General features: G+C 35.7%; 4 protein-coding genes across 4 annotated transcripts; 2 read left to right on the forward strand and 2 right to left on the reverse strand.

The window, feature by feature from the left end:
* The first annotated feature begins 324 nt into the window (after positions 1-324).
* Positions 325-2647, forward strand: LOC114521321 (general transcription factor II-I repeat domain-containing protein 1-like). The gene is made up of 6 exons (XM_028541727.1): positions 325-535; positions 1122-1263; positions 1634-1827; positions 1901-2048; positions 2138-2197; positions 2340-2647. Exons 1-6 carry the CDS (start codon positions 377-379, stop codon positions 2645-2647), a joined length of 1011 nt encoding a protein of 336 aa, XP_028397528.1. The 5' UTR covers positions 325-376.
* Positions 2648-5350: 2703 nt separating this feature from the next.
* On the reverse strand, positions 5351-7274 carry LOC114521392. Its single transcript, XM_028541828.1, has 6 exons — positions 7043-7274; positions 6884-6973; positions 6652-6790; positions 6510-6578; positions 6222-6409; positions 5351-6157 (listed from the first exon to the last, which is right to left on the reverse strand). The coding sequence occupies exons 1-6, from the start codon at positions 7272-7274 to the stop codon at positions 5499-5501; spliced, it is 1377 nt and encodes a 458-aa protein (XP_028397629.1). The 3' UTR covers positions 5351-5498.
* A 35-nt stretch (positions 7275-7309) lies between these two features.
* LOC114517161 lies at positions 7310-10055 on the reverse strand. Its single transcript, XM_028536821.1, has 9 exons — positions 9399-10055; positions 9177-9285; positions 8799-9022; positions 8608-8657; positions 8416-8497; positions 8084-8260; positions 7865-8010; positions 7691-7799; positions 7310-7506 (listed from the first exon to the last, which is right to left on the reverse strand). The coding sequence occupies exons 1-9, from the start codon at positions 9912-9914 to the stop codon at positions 7396-7398; spliced, it is 1524 nt and encodes a 507-aa protein (XP_028392622.1). The 5' UTR covers positions 9915-10055; the 3' UTR covers positions 7310-7395.
* A 2672-nt stretch (positions 10056-12727) lies between these two features.
* Positions 12728-16204, forward strand: LOC114521398. The gene has a single exon (XM_028541841.1). It carries the CDS (start codon positions 12728-12730, stop codon positions 16202-16204), a length of 3477 nt encoding a protein of 1158 aa, XP_028397642.1.
* Positions 16205-24595: the final 8391 nt, after the last annotated feature.

The raw sequence follows: 24595 nt of genomic DNA on the forward strand, positions 1-24595 counted from the left end.
ATTGAAGAATTTTATACATGTTTCGATGTAGGGTTGGTTAGACTAACGAGGGGTTAGGACGAATATTGCACACCTTATGATACATATATCAAATAATTTGCATGATGCATTCAAAGATGAGACTAATTATTGATTCATTATCGTTTTAGGTCTGCTGAAGGTTGTCTGTCTTATATTTTTCGTAATCCATACCTACCCTGGTAATTCTCTAAGGTATGTACGGGCACCGGTTTCACATGTTCTAAAACGCTTGAAGCATGGGTTCTAAATTTTAGAACGTCGCAATTAAGCGTCGCCAGATTATAATCTAAATAATCTAATCCGCACGCGCAAAGCAAGCTGGGATAACTATTACAACGTGTTGAACATAAACAAAATGGCGACAGAAAGGGGTTGTTATGCTGTCTTGACCGATGAAAAAAAACGAATTCTTTGTGAATATTATGATAAAGGCATGACCACAACGTCTCCATGCATGCATGCTTTCATTGACCAAGCTGCGCAAGAAGCGAATCTTAGTGTTGATAAAGTCAAGGTTAGTGAATTTGTTCTAATATAAATAAACCCTTCAAATGGCAAACGTTATGTTATTAAACGTTTGTGATCGTTTCACAACAAAATTAATGTTTCTAGGTGTATATAATAATGCTTTAATTACTTGGTTTCGTGTAAATTCAATTTATATTTAGTACGGTGTTGTAAAGTTATGCCTGTTTATCGTATTTATAGCATTTGAGTATCCTATATTATACATTTTATAATGAACTAATAATGTCAGATTGTTTTCATTCGTGCAATGGTAAGGATGTAATTATATTACATAATTACTTGAAAGATGGAATGTTCCATTTAAAAAAGCGAATAGTGAAAGCAACCATGCAATAGAAAACTATTTGAAATAAAAAGATTCTATTGCACAATTGGCAGAATATATATTTGTTTAATACTAGTTGACCAAAAACAACTACCCCAACTGTAATTAAAAGACATTAAATTAATGTGTTCTCTAAGCATGTATTTTGAATATCTAATTATAGTATATAATGGTTAATGCTTCTGCAAATGCATGGGTCAGCATGCCATGACTACCCATAATGTGTAAAATAAATTATTGTTTTTAGAAATGGATAGGAAATGAAAGGAGAAAGCGAAGAGCAAGCTCTACTTTTGTAAATGATTTGGAAGAGAGACAGTCCAACAAGCCGCCATCTAAACGTGCAATCACTGGATATAATCTTTTCTGTTCCCAAATGATGAATTCAGGTTTCAGTATTCTTCTAACATGTGACTAATTTAAAAAATGTTATACTTGAGCAATGCTAAACTTTAAACTCTGTCAATGCAAAAAAAATAATGAATAATTTACCATTAAGGGTCTTTAAGTTGGTACCTTTTCTTTGTAAATACCACATGTATTTGTTATGTGCAGTATAACCTGGGCATTCATCAGTGCAAAAACATGTTATAAGTTCCATGAACAATTTGACAAACACAACAGAAGCAACCAGGTGGATTGCTTCTGATTAGAACTTCTGTAAATCTGCAAAACCAAAAAAGTATTAAATAGTATAACAATATTTAATCTGTAATTTTGTATGTAAAATGACTTACATAAATGAAATCTAATATTTAGACGAATGCCAAATGTTATCAAGCAAGTCAGCTAAAATGAAGTTTGCAGTTGATAAGTGGAAATCACTTTCATTGGAAAAATGTGAAGAATGGAAAGAAAATGCTAGAGAACTTGCTAATAATTGCACAACAGAGCTAACACCAAAACAAAAAAAAGCTCAAGTATTGAAAGCAAAGAAACAACTAATAGCACAGGTATACATTTATATTTCATACAAGTCATTCTAGTTAATAATATAAAACAAATTAGTGTTTTATATCTTTTTAGTTGTCATATTTGGAAAGCCTTGGTTGTGATGCATCGGTCATGATTTTTGAGCATGAGTCGAAAGAAATTAGCCACTATGGTACTGGCAAAGGTCTGAAGTACCTTAGTGAGAACAATGAGGCAACAATAAAGTTTATGGAATTTTTTGGTTTGTATGAACAGTACATGTGTATGTACATTTATGTTTTAAATACTGACTACAGATGTTTAATCATTGTGTTCTTATTTTTTTTGCAGAATGCCCGAACGAAAAGTATTCAGCATCAGATGTTGCTGCAATGTTCAACAGAAAATACCGTAAGCTTAGCATAATTTACATTTATATTTGTACAAAATATAATTATTCAATCATCACTCATGACATGCGTCGAATGCCAAACTAATCTATTTAGTACCTATATATTGTAAATTTATTATGTGTATGTATTTCGCTTGACAGGTGAGGCTTCTGGAAAACTTTGTGCTCGTGTACCTTACCATAAGGGTGGGTTTGAGGTAACAGGGTTACCTGATGGTGTAGAGTTCAAAAAGCCAACTTCCTATGGTGCTAATACCATTCAAGCCATTATGAAGAATTCAGAAAACATAAAGTTTTTCATCGTTGAAAATCAGGCTAGTGACCGTGAAGAAACACTTCAACTCACTTCAAAGCATTCCCAAGCATTAACAAAAATTGTAGACAGTGACAAAATTGGTAGAATTTTGTCAGGAGAAACGTCAATTAAAGGACGATTTAGAAGTTGCTGACCCGGATTTATCTGCAAGTGATTTCCAAGTCCTGATGACAGATTTACACAGTCATTTTGAAAAGGATGCTATGTCAGCGCTTATCGCGAACTATCAGAGCAGTTTCAGACACAAAGGTTATATTCTACCAGTTTACACCGAGACAGAAGACCCATATTGGCTTTTCTATCATCCTGGGACCGCAACGGAGATAGAATCTCTAAGTCCAGAAGACAGCATTTCAGGATATTGGCTGGATAAAGCGACCTCAAATTTAGAATTTAAACTTCTCCATAAAAAGACATCAATCAAAGCCTTAAATGTGATTTGTTTTGATGGCAATCTGGGGTCGTTGCGGCTGAAGAAACATTTGCTCCTATGTAATCGTACGACAATTGTTCTACCAGTAGATTTTGACACTTCAATTGTGAAGTGTTTGGAGCATCAGGGATTTTCTTAATTAAGTATATTGTAGTTAAGATTTGAAGTTAATTCAAGCGGCTCTTTGGCAGACTCTGCTGTTTGTAAATATCATAAAGAGAAATGAGAGCTTCTGATTGACTGCGGATGCCACAAGCTCGTCCCAACCCAAATTTTTATCGTCATCATAGGGAAACACTGCATTTGTATTGGGCTTGTATTTACAAACTATCTGTTGTTACGTTCATCATGTTCTGCTCAATGTTGTAATTAAGTAAACCATGTACATTAAAGATTACTTTTTTGAAATACACCAACAAGCGACATAATCTAACTTACGTTTGAGTGTGACCAAGCACCCCAAGATAGGGCAAGGTGATGTTAGAGTGTTCGTTAGAGCGCAGTTATTAAATTAGAATGTAAATGAAGCACTCAAAAATACATTGGAGTGTGAACAAGCTCTGTGCGTATGATTTGTTTCTAATCTAGTACCCAGTCCTTTAGTAGGACAAACATGTTTACACGACCACATGACCTGCTTACAGGATCTCATGACCACATCTTAGGCTAAGATGTAAAAATTACACAAGAATCAACATGATCTAACTTACGTTTAAGTATCAATTTGAGCACCCCACAATGCGGCAAGTTAAGGTGACCTACGCTATGTTAGTGTGGTAAAGCACCCTAAGATGGGGTAAGTTGACATAAATTAAATTAGAATGTAAATGAAGCACACAAAAATACATTGGAGTGTAAACAAGCGCAGTGCGTGTAATTTGTTTCTAATCAAGTACCCAGTCCTTTAGTAGGACAAACATGTTTACACGACCACATGACCTGATTACAGGATCCCATGACCACATCTTAGGTTAAGATGTAAAAATTACACAAGAATCAACATGATCTAACTTACGTTTAAGTATCAATTTGAGCACCCCACTATGCGGCAAGTTAAGGTGACCTACGCTATGTTAGTGTGGTAAAGCACCCTAAGATGGGGTAAGTTGACATAAATTTAATTAGAATGTAAATGAAGCACACAAAAATACATTGGAGTGTGAACAAGCTCTGTGCGTATAATTTGTTTCTAATCTAGTACCCAGTCCTTTAGTAGGACAAACATGTTTACACGACCACATGACCTGATTACAGGATCCCATGACCACATCTTAGGTTAAGATGTAAAAATTACACAAGAATCAACATGATCTAACTTACGTTTAAGTATCAATTTGAGCACCCCACTATGCGGCAAGTTAAGGTGACCTATGCTATGTTAGTGTGGTAAAGCACCCTAAGATGGGGTAAGTTGACATAAATTAAATTAGAATGTAAATGAAGCACACAAAAATACATTGGAGTGTGAACAAGCGCAGTGCGTGTAATTTGTTTCTAATCAAGTACCCAGTCCTTTAGTAGGACAAACATGTTTACACGACCACATGACTTAATAACAGGATCCCATGACCACATCTTAGGTTAAGATGTAAAAATTACTCAAGAATCAACATGATTTAACTTACGTTTAAGTAACAATTTGAGCACCCCACTATATGCGGCAAGTTAAGGTGACCTACGCTATGTTAGTGTGGTAAAGCACCCTAAGATGGGGTAAGTTGACATAAATTTAATTAGAATGTAAATGAAGCACACAAAAATACATTGGAGTGTGAACAAGCTCTGTGCGTATAATTTGTTTCTAATCTAGTACCCAGTCCTTTAGTAGGACAAACATGTTTACACGACCACATGACCTGCTTACAGGATCCCATGACCACATCTTAGGTTAAGATGTAAAAATTACACAAGAATCAACATGATCTAACTTACGTTTAAGTATCAATTTGAGCACCCCACTATGCGGCAAGTTAAGGTGACCCATGCTATGTTAGTGTGGTAAAGCACCCTAAGAAGGGGTAAGTTGACATAAATTAAATTAGAATGTAAATGAAGCACACAAAAATACATTGGAGTGTGAACAAGCGCAGTGCGTGTAATTTTTTTCTAATCAAGTACCCAGTCCTTTAGTAGGACAAACATGTTTACACGACCACATGACCTGATTACAGGATCCCATGACCACATCTTAGGTTAAGATGTAAAAATTACACAAGAATCAACATGATCTAACTTACGTTTAAGTATCAATTTGAGCACCCCACTATGCGGCAAGTTAAGGTGACCTACGCTATGTTAGTGTGGTAAAGCACCCTAAGATGGGGTAAGTTGACATAAATTAAATTAGAATGTAAATGAAGCACACAAAAATACATTGGAGTGTGAACAATATGTGTGCATATAATTTGTTTCTAATCTAGTACACAGTCCTTAAGTAGGACAAACATGTTTACACGACCACATGACCTGCTTACAGGATCCCATGACCACATTGTATTTAAATATGAATTTACACTTTTTTATCTGCGTGTGTCTTAGTGACTTCACTTGTTTATTCTAGACTGTCATCGGAGCTTTCCGAATCGTCCTCGGAAAAATCCAGCAATGGCGTGTCTTCTTCGTCTACTTCGTCATCGAAACTTGAAATGGATTCAAATTCTCTTCCCATACCTTTAGCACACGAATGTTCTGCTTCAATTTTTCTGATACATACTTCATTCATCATTATATCTTCCACATTGAGGTGCTCAGAAAGGTTTGACTTCAATAAAAATAATGCGTTATATATTTCAACAATTTCTTGCTTTGCCATTGCAATTAAACCATTCACGAGCTTTGGTTGATCCCCAGAGTGCGTGATGCAGTACTTATCAAGTTCTTCTTTTCTGTCCACGTAGTATCGAAACAGCCTTTCGACTTCTAAAAGCAGAATACTCTGTTCTTCTTTGCACCTTTCTAAGAAATTATGTGAATCAATTGCAGCTCTCTTCACAGCGGAGGGCACTGTGTCGTTGGTTTGTTGGTGATTTAGGTGGGAGTATATGACGGAATTTGGATCTTTGGCTTCCTCAAATTGCATTTCTGCTGGTAATTCTTGGATCCAGTCTTCCAGTGAATTCAATGATGCATTGTACCTGGTAACTGCAGCTTTGATGGCATTGGTTCTTTGTGAAATTTGTTTGGACAATTTGACTGCAATTGCTTGCCCATCTACCAAAAAATATTAAAGTTATAAAAATACACTACCTGAAAACCTTCCTGTCGTATACATTACCTGCGTACTTGTTCTTGAGAGAGATAAGAAACATTCTTTCAACCGCTGAAGAGTAGGTCAATTCCATCACAGACTCTTGCCTTCTTTGTTCAAGAGAAATGGCGGCGGCGTTGAACTTACTCTCTCCAGTTTTCCATCTCTTTTTGAGTTTTTGTTGTTTTTCTATACGCTGAACAGCTTTTAAAACCCTATTAGAAAAGAATCCATGAGACAACGTAACAATGTTGAGAATGCAATACACTAGTAAGCTGATTCATCAAGTTATAACCCTCGACAAAATTGTTATACTTTTTGCTTTTTTTCACCACATCTGTAAGTTGGCTGTGATCTCCTTCTGGAATATTTCCAATCTGAGCTCTAGGAGACATTAAAAAGAAGATCATTAGTTATAAATTAAGTTAAATATACAAATGTCCAAAAGTAGAATTACCTCAGTTGGTAAAGATGGAGAAGATTTTGAACATATTGTTCCTCCCATGTCAACGAACGCATTTTCTTGGAATTCCTTTCTTGAATACATTTGCGTTCCTCTTCCATCCAAGTGTTAATAAGGAACGGATCATATGCAACTAAAATTATTACGAAGTTATTATACCGTATATTCTGTACATTTTTGTTCTTTTATAGTCAGTACACTAATATAAAGGCTTTATTTAAATTACCTGGCAATTTGGAAAATAGTTCTTGTATTTGCGACAATGTATGCACTATTATACTTGAGCACCTTTTAAGTTTCGCTTGCAATGAAGTTCCTGAACAATACAATTGTTGCACATTAAAATTATTTTACACACTTATTTTTCCTAAAGACAATTCTATACCGAAATTTCGAAGCTGACGAGCACCATAATGTAACAAAGCATCAGTTAGCACATCTGTTCGTCGTCCAGCACTCATTTCTTTGGTGATTGAGGAAAACCCTCTTAGGTAAGACCACAGCCTTTCAATGCCTTCACCATCTGTCAGGCCATACCCTTCTTGTCGTCTTGGACTAAATTCACCTGAGAGGTTCAAATATTGAAGTTCAACAGGTAGGTAAAGTATGAACTTCATGAAGTACATTAACAATATTATCAGCGATACTATATAGTGGCAGTCTTCTTTATAACCTTTGAAGTAATAAAGCTGTTGATTTAATCAAAGCCTTGCTATTTACCATCTACATTAGTAGAGACTAGTGGTTAAAGAACAAATAAATCACCTGGCATGATGACTTATGGCCATAGCAATGAAAAATAGGTATTGCAAACCCAATGCGGTCCAAAATATCTTGTCTTGAATTTTTCTAAAGAAATACCATACTGCATATACATTTTTGATTTGCCAAAATACATGTCCCAATAATGCAACTTAGCAAAAATGCATTGAAAATTTGAAATGTTTTTAGTTGTTTGCTAAATAAAATCGAATTTGTTGAAAAAACAGTCCAGTATAAGAATTCAATTAGTTTTACTAGTACATTTGTTTACCTTTAAATGTGCTACCAATGTGCAAGCAATATCATATGTCATTCTAATCTTGCAATTTTCATCTGAAGTCCTGATTACTCGCTCTAGCTCATGTACAGAGTATGCAATTCTGTAAAATGATTAACTATTAACATGTGAAACATATATGGGCAATTTGTACACACATTACTGTACCTTTCACCATGTTTGATATTTATAAAGCCTTTTGGATAATCATGTCTGCATACACGACCAAAAACACCTTTCTCATCATATAATCTATTTTTTCCTTTGGACCGAAGCATACTGTTAACTTCCCCAGCCTTAAACTCATTGCAGCTCTAAATAATAGAAAAAGACTTAATAAAAACACTTTCAGTTGTTCAAGATTATTGGTTCAAATTGCATACTTACTGTATCAGCTTTTTTGGCATTGGATGTATAATTTTCAACAAATTCATCAACATCAGTTTGATTTGCGAACATAGTCAGTTGATGCCGTGGGGGAAGAATACATTTGGCAGCAGACTTTTTTCGCACCAAACCAAAACAAGCATCCATAGATTCTATAAGAATACCAGATTCCCCTTCCTATAAGAAGAAATTCAAGTTACTTGCAAAACTATTTTTTACAACGCCATTTGTGCAAAGACAATGTTTACTATATGTCTATATACAGGTAATACAGCTCTAAATCAAACCTGAAATTTAATGTGGCAGTTAATTAATAAATACTACCACTGTACCTTAGGACAAAGAGGACATGAGTGCTTTGTGATGGTTTGTTCTCTAATGGGAAAGCCAGCTCCAAGCAAATACTGATGATAGCTAGATTTTAAATATATATACAGCATTATATGATATGCAAACATATAAGCATTCTACATTTCTGAATTTACCAGTACCACATATCAAAAATAATTATATAGTTACTCTACCGATATTCATCAAATGAATCAGTATTTAGTGTGGAGTAGATATTGTTAACCTGCCAAAAAATTGTGATCTGGTGAGCCATTAATAAGATATGTGTATGTTATGTTTTTTAATATAATGGTCACAGTGGTGGAAGTCTAATGTGAGCCTCTAGTAGCAATGATAATGCATGTTTAAACAAACAATACTATACCCATTTTGGAAGAGTTGATTTTTTGGAAAAAATTCCTAGCGCATCACAAAACTTTTTCAGGGAAACATGACACTCCAATAGAAGAGTTCGAGCCAGCTCCATTAATTGAACATGGAAAGCAAGAGTTGGTCTTGTTGCACTTCCTGGCCATAACTTCATTTTCATCAATGTTACAGCATCCTTCTCACAATCACAAAACAGTATCTGTTTATGATGTTGGCGACCTAAATATCATACAGAATTGGCAACTAATTATTCAATCTAAATCATGTTTGAATTTCATGGATAAACTCTATCCTGAGATGTATTGGAAACTCCATTAACAATAACAACAACTCTTACAAGTATATATGTGTTTATACAAAGGAAATTAATTACCAAACTGATCAATGCAAACAACATTTCTAGGTTGGGCTGATGGACAGTTTTGTTGATGCTCTCTTCCAATGACAACATGATTGACAAAGAATGGCACAATGTTTTCATCCTACATATAAAAGAAAACAAAAATGACACTCTATCCTCTTTTTCTGGATTGCATGGTGTTTTGCTAACATTTACTTATTTTCTACATGAAAATAAAGTATGAATTGCATTTACCTGAAGCTTTTCCAAAACATGGAAATAATTTCGTCGCCCGTGAATATTTTCAGCACATAATAGGCAGAAATACTGCTCAATGCCACATTCGTTACAACGAACATCAACCTGATTTTGCCCACATTCACAACATTTCTGGCTGCTATTAAAGAACCCCTCGGCCTCTGTCTCAATTCGGCCGTTTAACAGTTCTTCCCGAATATTTCCCCAGCTACTGAACTCTTTAAATCTCCGTTTATTGTGTTGAGACGTTACAGGGCCCTCCTGATCTGACTCGTCAAATATTTCCTGTTCAAATGTGCCTTGATTTATATTATCCACCGCTGAATCTAACTCTCCTTGGCCATATTGTCTATCAACACTTCTGTCACTAATTGTATTTTTCCGAACTTTTAAAGAAAAGCTTTTTCTTGATTTTTTTCCCGACGTTGAAACACTCAAAACACTGATTTTCGCCGCTTTAAAGCGCTTTGGACGCTGTGATGTGGATAACATAGCACTTCGACGAGCCGCCATGTTGTTATTTACTTTCCCGCCGGTCCTGGTAACTAACACTGAACTAACGAAAGCGTCGCTTAGATTATTTAGATTATAATCTGGCGACGCTTAATTGCGTCGTTCTAAAATTTAGAACCCATGCTTCAAGCGTTTTAGAACATGTGAAACCGGTGGTACGGGAAGCGGAGTTCTAGGAAACTCCAGTCCTGCATGCATTTGGCGTAAATATACGATGGGGCTTATATACAATAGCTGCCCACAAAATAATTTTTATATTTTAATCATAGACTACATATTCTTCATCACTTCATAACTGAACAAGAATAGTTTTGGTCAAGATGTTGCAGTCGGTAATCAACAGAGCTGCGCTCGGAAGGGCTGCGAGCATTGGTGCACTTTATGACGTCAGAACAGAGCAATTTTTGGTAAGATATATAGAACACATGCATGCATGCAAGGAAGCCTAGACCTGCAGTTAAAAGTTAGTGCATGGAATTAAAACTAAAACTAAATTTTTAAAAATATATGCATAATTTCTGGTTCGCGCACAATTGCGTTATATAATTTTTATTTAAGAAATAGCGCCTAATTCATGATGTACAGGATTTAGGTTTTAACAAAAAATATTGTCGCGGATGACATGCAAAGCCTCTAAATGTGGTTAATTCCTATAATATAAAGATACACGTTTTTATCCAAACTCTGGTATGCAGATTTGGTAATTTTTGGCAAGTTATACCAGTATAGGGAGCATTCTAACTAGATTTGAGCTATTTTGCATATGAGCATTTGCATATATAATCCCATGCACTGCCGAACAGAACTGGACTTTCTCGAGGCACTATACCATGGCTTGTTGAAACACAAAAATTACGTTTGTAAAATAATGCATACATTAATACCATATGGCTTGTTGAAACACAAAAAATTGCAAATATAAATGTATTTTTATCGAAATTTTGTTAAAACAGAGGCGGGATGCAATTTACTCGACAAACGTCATCGTCGGAAAAATTCGTTGGCAAATTTCTGATTGGCTTTTGAAAGTTTTTCATTTTATCTTCAATGAGTTGGCCTTCATTAATTTTCCGAACTTTCAACAGCCAATCAGAAATTTGCCGACGATTTTTCCGATGATGGCGTTGTCGATCGAGTATTAAATGGATCCCACCTCTGTTTAACGAAATTTCGATAAAAATACACTTTTTATTTGCAAAATGTAAGCATTTTTAAGTTGTTTTCAAGTCAGATAAATTTAGCAAATATATGGCAAGGTGTTTTGTATCTAGTTTTCTTTTGAAGAAACCAACGCAATTTTTGTGTTTCAAGCCATGCATGGTATTATATTAATGTATGCATTATATTGTTTGTCAGAGAGTTGCCAGGCTTAAGAAACTTATATGCATAAGATAGTATGGCATACCGGCATTGACTGGGCTGCCTATGGTTTCATCTGTTTTTACGGCGACTTAAGGCTGAAAATCTGCCCATGCATGCGACCGTAATATAGAGAATCGCATCTTGGCGTAATAGAGCATCGCTTTTAGCGGGTAGGAAATTTTTATAGCTCTTAAGATAATTCACAATGAATATCTCTGAATTTCTCTGCAAATTTTAAAGAATGAATGCACTGTTGCACAAGTTTTGAGTTTTCTCATTACATATACAGTATACTGTCCAGAATAACCTAACAAAAACCGCGGTTATCCAAGGTCAAACCTCGGTCTGATCGCGGTTGAGACGACCTAGGTCGAACTGCAGCGAGACGGAGGTTGAACCTCGGCCTAACTCTCTCTGACAGACATTTCTTAAGATGTTCGGAGGCAAACGGCGACCGCGATCGTATTTTTCCCTTGCGGTCGTCTCCGGTTTCTATCGGTCGACCGCAACCGAACGGCAACCGCAGTGTTCCAATATTTCTGGACAGTACCTCAAGCGCAATGGGGACAGCCCACGCGACCGTGACGGGCCTAAAAACAAAGCGCTTTGCTAGCGCTTGCGAAGTCGCCTTTGAAAATCTGCTCATACAGCTGTGACGAACTTATGAAAGACGTAATGAAAAATTACCCGCGCGGAGGAAGCGGTTTTTGAAAATATGCGCATGTATATATATACGACCGTGACGGGCCTGAAAATAAAGCGCGCTGCGCCTCGCGGCCGATAGGCGCCTTTGGCGCTGGCAATTTTCCTTTTCCTATATAAACATCTTTGCAATTCCGTACGGTCTTTTCTATCCCTGGTCTTTCCTAGCTCGCGAGTTCTAGCCTGCTGCGAGCTTTCACGCGCTACAACTCGCGCTTGCATGTATCAATTTAGTAAAACATAGCAGCAGCAGGGATGCATAAGAGCTTTGAAGATAGTTTCCGGGGTTCGCAAGTTCTTTTGAAGCGCTTCATTTCTCTCATCAAAATGATATCGCATCTCGCCACTGAACTCCTCTGTTTATAGTCATCTTCAAGGTGGTCGTTGCCCAATGGCAATTTAGAAAATAATTTTTTTAAAACTAGGTATATAACAATGACTTTTAGAACACTAAAATTAATAAAAAACGACAGGTAAGTTATCAATACACATATCGCAATATGTGTATTAATACCATGTTCCCCAGTCTAAATCTATTTCTCCTTTAATTCAAGATCTAACTTTTTTCAATGCATGCAATCAACCACTCATTCAAATTACAGCCACGGAGACCGCTCCCCCTGTACGTTTAGATCTTGTACAACTGCGTTCATGCCGCCATCATATGTACATTGATTAAGTTCTATCATTCTACCTTGCAGCATGATTCGTTATTTGTGTCAAAAATAGATGAAGATTCCGTGTACACAATGGAACTGGGCGATACATCGGTCGAACTGGTCATGTCGGACAGCATTCAAGATAAGTTTAACAAGTTAAACATTGAGGCTGAGCTGCAGGTTAGTCTTCTAGCAGGTCTAGTGAAGTTGAACGGCTCTGGCGCTTACTTTAATGAAGAAAAGAAGAGTGCTCGAGCGCAAAGTATGTCCTTAGTGTACAAAATTAGGACGATCAACGAAGAATTTATGTTGCGCCAAAATAGAGACAAGATTGATTTGGAAATTCTGAAAGCTGGTGAAGATCTTCTTGCAACTCACGTCGTTGTTGGTATTGACTGGGGCGCTGTATGTTCGATCACTTGTCAGTCTGAGAACAGCGATGGCAAAGACGAGTCTACTGTCAAGGGAGCTTTAGGTGTCCATCTCGAGAAACTAAAGGCAATCGTTAACGTCGAAGGCTCCGCAAAAGTTGATATCAAAGACATTCAGAAAGAGAAGCTCGAAAATTTCACATTCAAGTGCAAAAGTGACGTTTCAACAACAGATAAAGATCTCCCTACAACATTCGAAGGCGCACTTGAACTTGCTAAAAATCTCCCTAAGATTGTTAAGCAAACTAATAAGGGAAAGGGAGTTCCGATATTGTACATGTTAATGCCTCTTGAAGCAGTGACGAAGATTTTCCGATTGCCAATAACCTTAGAGCTGCATTTTTCAAGCGTACAAGAAGACAGCATCAAGCGAGTCGCACAGTTCATGGAGAGTGTCATCAGCAAAAGACAGAAGTTATTTGACGTGCAAAAAGATTTACATACCTTTGAGGAATTTGTCGCTGAAAGTTCACTTTCTGACATCGACAAGTATATGGATTCTATCACGCTAGATGAATCAACATTTAAGCACAAGCTGCAAGAACTGGTGAAAAAAGTTCGTCGACAGGAAGCTGACGTTTCATCACTTGATCAATTTGTAAGTGAAAGTTCTGGCGAATCTTCCCTTTTTGCAAAGTATGACGAACATATACGACAGTTCCAGGGAGACTTGAATAGAGTTAATACCATCAAAGCTTGGAAAAGGAGAGGTATAATCTACTTGGGGAAGAGAGATCAATTTACTGTTGATGATGCAGACGTGATGTATATTCTTTATAAGCCGAATTCCAACACTGACCGGAAAAACGAAGAATTTTTCCTGCGATATCAGAAAATCTATTCTCAAAAACAAGGAACGATGTTCAAAGTCATTGACGAAAATATTCGACCGGACCTCTGGGGGAAAAGAAAGAATAAAGAGATCATCGAAGAGTACAAGAATGGTCTCAAGACTTGTGACAACTTTTACGAAAAAGAGGGCAAATTAACCCAAATGTGCCTGGTGAAGCAAGGTAAACCAGGAACTTGTAACTGCAGGCCAATTAAAAGAGCGAATGTTAAGATTATGTGTCCAAACTCCGTCAGCGGCACAAAAGAGTGTTCCAGTGGTCCCATAACCTGGCATTGCAGTAAATGTAAAGAATTGATAGAATATGGATTGACAACCTCTCTGTTTTACTGCCAGTGTGGTGAATCGAAGCCTACCGAGTCCCTTTTTCGCTGCAATGAAAGCAGTCATGGCGTTGATTTCATCTCATATCCAGAAGAGCTCCTGCGTGAAAAATTGAGCGTCCTACGAGAGATTCAAGAGATGAATATTCTGATTCTTGGTGAAACTGGTGTCGGAAAATCCACATGGATTAATGGAATAGTAAATTACCTGTCGTTTGCTGATTTGAACGAGGCTAGAGAAGCAGACAATCTCCTTGTCCTCATTCCTTCCCAGTTCTTGTTTACAAAAGATGGCAAATCCGTCGAGGTAAAGATCGGTGAGATTTCTGAAAATGAGGTGCTGCAGCCTGGACATTCTGCCACCCAAGAAACAAGATCCTATCTTTTCCATGTTGGTGATTTGAAGATTCGTCTCATTGATACGCCAGGTATAGGTGATAGCCGGGGGATTGAACAAGATCGAAAGAACTTTGACAATATCCTTTCCTACTTGAACCACTATGATGAGATCCACGCGGTTTGCATCTTGTTAAAACCCAACAATTCAAGACTAAATGCAATGTTCCGGTTCTGCATTCAAGAGCTTCTCGTAAGGCTGCACACTTCCGCAAAGAATAATATCGTATTCTGCTTCACGAACTCGAGAGGGACATTTTACCAGCCTGGTGATACCCTACCTTCCTTAAACAAAATGTTGAAAGAAAAAAGAATCGGAATAACAGCCAATCCCAAAAATTATTTCTGCTTTGACAACGAGGCTTTCCGATTTTTGGCGTGTCTCCACAATGAGATCACTTTCAGTGACGAGGACGTCAAGATATACGCCGCAAGTTGGGAAAAAGCAGTAAACGAGACGAATAAATTGTTTGGTCATATCAAAAAAATACCTCCACATGAGACTAAAAAAACAATCAGTATGAATGAAGCACGCAGAGTGGTCGTAGCTATGAGCAAACCAATGGCCGCAGTTGCGAAGACAATACAAGAGAACGTCCAAGAAGCAAACAATGCAATGGTTGAGATAAAGAATGATACGCTTAATATGGAGGCGTTGGAAGAAAAGTTAAATATCACTGGGGTAGATTTGGAACGAAAGAAGCTTCCGTATCCTATGACAGTATGTACTAATTCCGCCTGTACCGAAATAGTAGCTGTTGGTGGTGATGAGATCGTCAACAGGAAGAATTTCACGCAGATTTGTCACGATCATTGCAATATTTCCGGGGTTCCCACAGAGACCAGGAATGATCCAAGGCTTCAAGGTTGTAAATGCATCAGTGGGATATACTGCCTTAAATGCCGTCATCACTATAATGATCACATGCATTTGACATACACCTTGGAAAAAGTTTCCAAACAGTTCATTTCAAAGGATGTCCAAAAGAAAATCCTGGCAAAGAAGACAGAGAAAGAACGAAAAGAGGAATACCAGGCGTTTATTGACGGCATGTTGAATGAGCTTCAAAACGAGGAGAAATTAATCATGCAGGTCAGCGCGAAGTATGGAGCATTTCTTAAAGACAACGCTCTTATCCCGTATAACGACGCCGTTGGAGATTACCTTGACTTGGCTATCAAAGAAGCAAAAGAATCACCAAAAATTTCGCGTGACGCCGAGCTTTTGGAACGACTAAAAAAGCTTCGGTCTGCATACGAGAAGGAAAAACAAATCTTGGACGAGGCTATGGCTACAGGTATTAGCACTACGTCCGAACAAGTAATTCAACTTCAAAATGAACTTTTTAATCTCAAGCATTTCGGAAAATCATTGAAGAAAATTTTTGATGAAATTTCAATAGATCAATCATCTCGAAGCTTGCAATTTCGTGAGACTGTAGCCTTAATGCCCCAACGTTCGGTTCAAGATTACAGCAAAAAAGGGCCAGGAGTGCAAACTGGTGAATTCAAGGTGTTACAGTGGTTTTCCAAAAAATTTAACAACTTAAAATCATACTGGCAATGATGATGATCCCAGCATTGATCATTAATATTTTGTAACTTTCATATGTTTTTATTCTTCAATTATTCATGTCTCGACGGAGTCATTGTGGTTACAGGAATATTTTATTAAAGATATTCCAAACATCTGGTATATAATAGAATTGCTGCCTCTAAAAATTGACAGTTATTTATTGTGAATTAAGTTGCTGGTATAGGATCCTGACCGAGTTGATTATAAATTTCACAACTATAGAAGCATTCAAGATGATTAAGAAAGAAAAACAATAGCAGAAACATTTTACTCTTTATTACGTTGCTGATATAGGATCCTGACCAAGTTGATTATAAATTTTACAACTATAGCAGCATTCAAGATGATTAAGAAAGAAAAACAATAGCAGCAACATTTTACTTAATTGGCGATTTATATATGACGCAAGAACCAGTTCCGATTTGAAGATGCTATAAACTTTGGGTAGATCATGTTTTTGCTCAGTTGGATTTTTACATTTGGGAGGCAGACTTTAGACTTAGTATTTGTATCCTGAAGTACTTGGAAAAGTACATGTTTCGAGGAATTTTGTAGTCATATAAACATAAATATGTATGATATATCGTGGTTTGAGCGACAAAACGGGACTTTTACGTAAGTTTCCGCTTTACAACAGTTACTTAGTTAGTTCTGTAGTACTAGTTTCGTTTGTTAAACGCTGTAGTCAACAACCTACCACGGTTGTACTCTACATGTCCACCAGTCCAGTCCATGTTTTACCATATGCCAGATGATTTAACTTTTTATCCGAAGTAATCAAGATTTAATTATGCATTCTGATTGGCTTGATGAAAATGTAAACAAATTTTCTGATTGGTCTAAAACGAAATCCTTCGTTGTTATATAGCTACTCATAATAATATATTGAGTAATTTTATGTTAGTAGTTATTATAGATTGATTGCATTGTTTAGAACGTTTAATGACGTACTTTTTAGTATAAGTTTTACTTGCATGAATGAGATTCTTTTTCTCTGTGATATGTTAAAGAATAGGAATGCAAGAAATATATTGTTTTGTTAATTATCGAACGATTGAGAACATTTATAATATAATTAATACCATTTTGTCGAAGAGTAGTTAATTTCTTTCTGTAGAATATAGCCTTGTTTTCTCACTTGCAATGTAAGCTTTTGCCGTCGTTTCAATGTTTTTGGAATTTACGAGACAGCCGTTACATTGAAATTTTGCAAAGTGAATAAAACTTACAATATGAAAACTTATAATATGAAATGACTAAAAACTCAAATCAGTCTAAATTATTGAGTATATTATTCTTATAGCTTATATTTCCATAATCCGGTCAAAATAGTCATAAAGTGAAAACATTGCCCTATAGAATGCAGGTAAAAGTATGCGCAACCACTAAATGTCCAACGTCCATGACATAGAATTTGGGGAACTTTGGATTCCGCTATGTTCTCTCACTATACCCAGGTGTTATTTCTAATATCCTAGCGGAATTAGTACTCTCGCTGGCGATAAATGCTATACGCAAGATCTTGACTAAAAACCCTGTAGTTTTCTATATGAACAAACAGCTGTTTTTTTGTTTTATCTGACCAGCTCTTGTTAGATCAGTCATAGTACGAGTTGCTATACCTCATTTTCTTTCATCGTTCAACCCAGGTATCACCATCATAGTTTTATCTGCCATGCAAAAGATGAACGTTTCTCCTGAAAGTGGCGGTGTTGACAGCGTTACTGAAGTGGTCGACGTCACACGGTACCATAAATTTTCCAGTTCAGTATAGCTAGCGATTGCACCTGAAGGCAAAAAAATGGCCAAATGAATTTAGATACATATATTTCTCATCACTTCATTATTGCTCAAAATTGCTTTTGGCAAATAAGAAACACGATCTTGTCAAAATTACTTAAAACGCCAAAAACTACATGCCATAAATACAATATTTTCGTCTCTGGAATTGAATTTCAAGATAGAAGCTATTCGAATCGGCATGAAATCTACTCAAATTTTTAAGTCGGGTAACTTATAGCTATATTTAGATTGCACCAACGGTAACCGGATTAACATGAAACCCAGCAATTAACTGATTTGGTACGTGGCCATTTTCCCTGATTCCTGACTCATAAAGTGCGTTTTTGTTTTCCAAAGTTATTTTCCATCGCTGGGTACTAACTGTACGTAGCCGGTAGCCGAATGTCGATGACTTGTATGAGAACTGAGACAATTATCCCAATTCATTCTTTGGTGACTCTTTGCAAAGCGTTTATTGTAGATGGTGAGCAAAAAATAGGGGTTTTCTCGCAGAGCCTGTGAAACTTAGAATGCATGGCAAGCCATAATTCTTGTGAACCAGGAATGCATTGAAAGGAGGGAAAGGGGTAAGCAACTGAGTAAAATTATATGTCAAGTTATGAGGCAAATCCCTCTTAAGCGATTTAATCCATATAAAATCAAGAATGATTTTATATCATTGGTCATTCTTGTATAGTGACCATGTATAGTAATTGAAAGCGTTTCAGTATTACGCATAACAAAATTGGCGCGATCTTTGCATAAAAATATAGCCATGACTTGCGTTTGGGTAAGCCTTAAACGTCAAACGACGTTGACAAAGTGAAGTTCTGCCAAATCGCATCAAAAACAGAAGTATATGAAGACGGTGTATTTTTTATTTGCTCTATGTGTGTTGTTTGTAGTCGCTTATAGGAAATATCAAACAGGTTTCAGGGTTGACAACGTAAAAAGACTAGGCGGTCTAGGCCAGCCTCCAGTGATGTTTCTTTGAGAAGGAGCCCAGCTCCAGAGTTTTCATATTTATAAAGATATACTTATCAATTCCAGCAAAGAAGGAAGTCCCATTATTAGTAATAAACATGCAAAGAATTTGGGTGGATATCGCTATCGCAGATATCAGAAAAACAGGAAACGCCATAGGGGTGGATGCCGAAGGATAACTGCGGTTGGCAATAACCACTGCTTCACAAGTTTTCCTTTATGTCAAGTCACGAGTCGATTTTTATTTCAGAAAATTAATCATGAGACAGATAAACTCCATTCTTTCACAAATATACACGATATACATATTTTAGGCATATTAACGAATAAAGATAGGCAATTTTGATAAAAGGCCGGGTTACGATCGGGTCCGGCTTAATACTTTTGGCTGCGCTTTTGGCTCAATTCGCTCGCAACAAAGTTTGTGAAACCTATTACTTTTCAATTATTTATTCTTTGATACTATACTTATAGTTAAACAATTACCGTCTTTTTAACTTTTGATATGTAATACTACTTAATTAAAATGACTTATACCGTTCAACTTGTCTGTCTGAGCACAACTCTGAATATCTTGACAATTCTTTATTCTTTCTATCGTAACGGTTCTCTTTTCTTTTGATTTGTGTTTCTTTTCATGTAACTTCTTTAATTTCGTTTTTAAAGCAATGATGTTTTTCAGGCTAGCTCCTTTTGAATAATGCATGAATTGTCGAGTTGTACTCAGACTTTTATATCGCTTGCAAGGAGAAAAACTATGACATATTTCCGCTACGCAATACAGGGTGAATAAGCAAGTAAACAACAATAAACAATTATTGAATGAAGTTGAGCAGGATATGAGGAATTATTAAGGCCGAGGTTTGTGTTATCTGCCGAAGCCGAAGGCTGAGGCGGATAACACAAACCGAGGCCTTGATAATTCCTCATATCCTGCGAGAACCGAATTCAATAATTGTTTTATTATTTATTTGCAAAAATTTACCTTTCCTTTGATTTAGCCATTCGTATTTTCCCGCTTTTAGGTTTTGGCACAAGCCGCATAAATTAGCGTGACGTCATACCGTGCAATAATTTTTTTCATATCTGACGAAGTGACGTCAAACGTGCAATAATTTTTTTCATATCCGACGAAGTGACGTCACTGTCCAAATTTGGGCAGCTGCCGAGCGGATATGACGATTTCGCCAACAGCTGCTGGCCAATCAAAACTCTTGACTCATTTTCAATAAATAATAACAATGGTTATCCCCAAACCAAGCTATGTCGGTTACGTTGTTGGTTTGCGGAAAGAGGTTCTCCGCAACTATTTCCTTACTCATGCATGTAAGGTTAACAGGTTCATTGAATATATAATATTATAATTACATGATATTACGGTATCTAATAACAGCCGGTAACGGATCCTTAAAATGAATTGATTATCGCTCATACATTCTGCGTTCATTAATTTCTTACTTTTACTCTTTTTTTTTCGTTTGTTTAGCGCCAATTACGACAAGAAAATAGCAATACTCATATTTAATTTTGTATACCGAAAAATAATTATAGAACTTTTAGGTATTGAACTGATTCCAATTTCATTCGAATTGAACTAGTTTGCATTTAATTGATTTAAATTAATTGAATTGCCTGAAGCGAATTGAATTGATACGAATTTGAATGGGATTCAAATTGGAAACATTCAAAATAACTGGTATACAACATTGAATTGAATTTAATTGCATTAATTAAATCAAATTTAACCGATTTGACTATATTCGAAATGAATTGATTTGAATTAAATGGATACTGAATTGAATTGAATCGAAAAGGAATAATTAATATGAATTTAATTGATTCAATTTCAATTGTTATTGAATTAAATTGAAATTATTCACGCTGTATTGCGTAGGGGAAATATGTCATAGTTTTATAGTTTCTTCCCCTAGCAAACCATATGAAAGTCTGAGCTGATTGATTCAAATTCAATTAATTTAGATTTAATTGGTTTGAATCTAATCAATATCAGTAGAGCTTAATTGATACAGAGTCAACTGATTTGAATTGGATTGAGTGATTTGAATTTAATTTAATTTAACTGATTCAAATTGAATTATTTCGAATTGAATTTATCCGAATTGAATTTATTCGAATTGAATTCATTGGAATTGAAATATTTCTAATTGGATTCAGTGCAATTAAATTCACAACCTGGTTCTCAGGGTCTTCTGTATACACCGCTCCGGGTCCAGGAATTCGGTTTCATCATGTGTAATCATTTATATTAATGAATTATACGAATGCTCAAATACCACAAATATAAAGAGTAAAGTGACAGTTTTCTCATATCTATTCGGGCAAAATGTTACGTCAGGGTCTTCGTTGCCTGGGAACGAGATTACATATTGATATTGATTTGAATTCAGATACAATTAAATTGATTGGAATTGAATTTGATTTGAATTGAAATTAAATTGATTCAAATTGAATGGACCTAAATTGATTCGAAATGAATTGGCTCAAACTGAATATATTTGAACTGAATTAAATCGAATATATTTCAATCTACTTCTATTGATTCCAATTGAATTGATATGAATCGATTCAACTTGAACTCATTTGGATTGTTGTGAATCAAATAGAATTGAAAAGATATTGGACTGAATTGACTTAAATTGGATTTATTTGAAATTGATATGAATTCATTCAAATTATTGAGTTTATTCGAATTGGAATTATTCAAATTGAATTTATTTGAATTGACTTTAATAGAATTGATATACAATTGAAATGCATTGGATGGATTTGACTTGATCACTTGAATTGTTTTAAATTGAGTTGATTCGAATTGATTTGAATAGAATTGACTCGATTTAATTCGAATTCCTGATTTGATATAGGCTTGAGTTGATTAGAAATGGAATGATTGTATTTCAATTTATTTGAATTGATCCGATATAAATTAAAAATATATTGTATTGAATTGATTCGATTTGATTTCATTCGAACTGAATTGATCAGAAATGAGCCGATAAACGAATTGAATTGATATGTATGGAACTGAATTAATTAGGATCGAATTTTTTTGAATTGAATTGATTTTCATCCGAGTTGTTTTGAATTGATTCAAATCGAATTTATTTGAATCGAATCGATACCGAATTGAATTGATTCGAAATGGACTTATTGTATTTCAATCTCTTTAAATTGAGCTAATTCGAATTTAATTAAATGATTCGAAAGTAATTCGTACAAAATTAAATTGATTTGTACTCGATTGAATTGTATTCAATTAAATTGCGGATGATATCGAATTATATTGATTGAATTGAATTGATCCGTATTGAATTTTATTCACATGGAATGATTGTATTCGTAAGGGACTGGATTTGAATTGATTTGAATTGATTTAAATTCAATTGTTTTGACTTGAATTGAACTGATTTGAGTTAATTCGAATTGATTTCTGTTGATTCAATCTGAATTGAATCGATTTGATATGAGTTGATTCATATTGAGTTGAATTGAACTGATTAAATATTGATTTGAATTGAATTGATTTGAATTCATTGAATTGAACTTATTCGAATTAAATTTATTTGAATCGACATGATTGCATCTTTTATAATTACTTGCGAGTATCACCAGTAACTATCGCTTCAGAAACAGAGAATTTTGACCAGTCACCTCGAAATTTATACCAAAATTGTATAGAAAACGGGACTTTTCCCGCCGAAATTAACAAGCGAAGCGATGTAATGAAAATTTGTAATTGACTCGAATTATAATATTTGTACAAAATCTTTTTTTGAAACATTTTCCACCTCTTCCATACTTCGAGATACATTTACATAATTCAAACCGAATAATTATTTATCCGCATTTGCAATTGCTTCAGCGCACATTAGGTACAATTGTCAAACGTGATTAAAAATCTTTTATATTATATATCTGATGATTGGATTTTAAGACACGAATGACAGAAATCTGCTAATAATACACAGCAAATTCTCAAAAAAAATCTCTACAATAAGCTACACAGTAGATCTTCCGGTGTGCGTGACTGACTGCCAATTTATGCTATTTTTATTCTGTAGGTTTGTTTACACGCACGATCCAATTTTGTCGGATCCAATTAAATTAACACAATTTTTGATGGATATTTTATGGTCTGTTGACTAGCCGTGAACATGGACAGTGAACTAAAGCCAATGCGTGCAGTACTGGTTTATCAACAACAAACTACATTCCATGCGTCAGAAGTGATCAGGCCATCCAATTTCCAAATACATGCAAGCCTGCAATGTTAACGGGTATATAATTGAGTTACACCATATGGTTACACATTACAACATACTGCGTTGATGTAACTATTTGTGGAATGTGATGTAACTAGTTGTGTGACTTAGCTAGGACAGTTAATTAATACAAAATATTTAAGTCGAAGTCTATAGATTCTCAATTGAACGCAATCGCAATTGAACACGTTAATCAACGATTCCACCTGCATGAAATTGGGTACTGTCGTTATGGTACGCGCACGAAAATTTTTTTCTTTGAACCCAACCCTTAACCGCCATGGGCGCCACCCTTTCCTAACTGGAAATCACGAAATCCGTAACATAACGATATAAGCGGAAATTGCGTCAATTAGATGAAATTGGCGTGATTCATATTTTGACATATTCATTATTACTTCGCTCCGTTCTCTGTGCTAATAATATGTACTAATAGGATGACATGTAATAATAGTGTGCGACTTTGATTGGTTCAAATGCGGACAAACCTCTGACCAAAATACAGGCCGGAAAGAAAACGCGGGAAGCAGGTTGAAAAAGCACCTTCATCACGTCAAATCAAATTTAAAAATCTTCTTATCTTTGGATTTCTGATGAAGCAAAATGACAACCATTTCACACTCTGAGGGCGAATACACCGCTAATTTCGCGAGACTTAATCAGTAAAAATGATGACAATTAAATAAGAAAAATTAACACGATATTTTCTGTGATTTTCATTGTTTTGGGCATATGCATGATTAACCTTGTTGAACCCAATTCTGCATCCCCGTATGATATCATCAGGTATAAATCCAATGCATAAGAGAATTTAGGCGAATGGGCTATACAATTTCTAAATAAATATCTCATCGCACTTTATGCAAATGCACATACAGCAATTTATTTTTTTTTCTTCCCCAATCTAAACTCATGGATTTCTGTTTTTATCGGGTTTAATCGAACATGTGGAAACACGGAATTACCATCATATATACATTAACCACGCTTACTCTTGTCAGCTACCTCTGTAGCTCTGGGGCAAGAGCATTACACCCGCATCGCAAAAACCTAGGCTCGATTCCTGCCGGGGACCTATAGTTGACTCACTGTTCCTGGCTTCAGTTTGAAGTGTGTATGATTCCACTCGAAATTAAGCCCCTTTAAACCTCTAGAATTTACCTGCATCTAGTGAAGTGCCAAAAAGCATGTGGAAACACGATTTAAAAGTTCTCCGGTTACAATCTGCCAATCGTTCCAGCTATTTATGAGTTCACTGAACGACAAACGGTAGATACTGCGATGATACGCAAATAGGACGTCCTAATATAAAGTACCATTTCCTAATAATTCTCCC

Source organism: Dendronephthya gigantea, unplaced genomic scaffold (genome assembly GCF_004324835.1).
Source record: "Dendronephthya gigantea isolate DGI-Jeju-01 unplaced genomic scaffold, DenGig_1.0 000000F, whole genome shotgun sequence".
Classification (NCBI taxonomy): Eukaryota; Metazoa; Cnidaria; class Anthozoa; order Malacalcyonacea; family Nephtheidae; genus Dendronephthya; species Dendronephthya gigantea.

Excerpts from the sequence above, each read along its gene's own strand:
- LOC114521321 (XM_028541727.1), top strand. The coding sequence starts at position 377 with ATGGCGACAGAAAGGGGTTGTTATGCTGTCTTGACCGATGAAAAAAAA. Across the intron at positions 1,828-1,900 it reads AGAAACAACTAATAGCACAG|TTGTCATATTTGGAAAGCCT; the intron begins GTATACATTTAT and ends ATATCTTTTTAG. Across the intron at positions 2,198-2,339 it reads AATGTTCAACAGAAAATACC|GTGAGGCTTCTGGAAAACTT; the intron begins GTAAGCTTAGCA and ends TTCGCTTGACAG.
- LOC114521392 (XM_028541828.1), bottom strand. The coding sequence starts at position 7,274 with ATGAAGTTCATACTTTACCTACCTGTTGAACTTCAATATTTGAACCTC. Across the intron at positions 6,410-6,509 it reads GTGGTGAAAAAAAGCAAAAA|GGTTTTAAAAGCTGTTCAGC; the intron begins GTATAACAATTT and ends CTTTTCTAATAG. Across the intron at positions 6,158-6,221 it reads TCTCAAGAACAAGTACGCAG|ATGGGCAAGCAATTGCAGTC; the intron begins GTAATGTATACG and ends ATTTTTTGGTAG.
- LOC114517161 (XM_028536821.1), bottom strand. The coding sequence starts at position 9,914 with ATGGCGGCTCGTCGAAGTGCTATGTTATCCACATCACAGCGTCCAAAG. Across the intron at positions 9,286-9,398 it reads ATGTTTTGGAAAAGCTTCAG|GATGAAAACATTGTGCCATT; the intron begins GTAAATGCAATT and ends TTTTATATGTAG. Across the intron at positions 8,261-8,415 it reads CATGTCCTCTTTGTCCTAAG|GAAGGGGAATCTGGTATTCT; the intron begins GTACAGTGGTAG and ends TTCTTCTTATAG.
- LOC114521398 (XM_028541841.1), top strand. The coding sequence starts at position 12,728 with ATGGAACTGGGCGATACATCGGTCGAACTGGTCATGTCGGACAGCATT.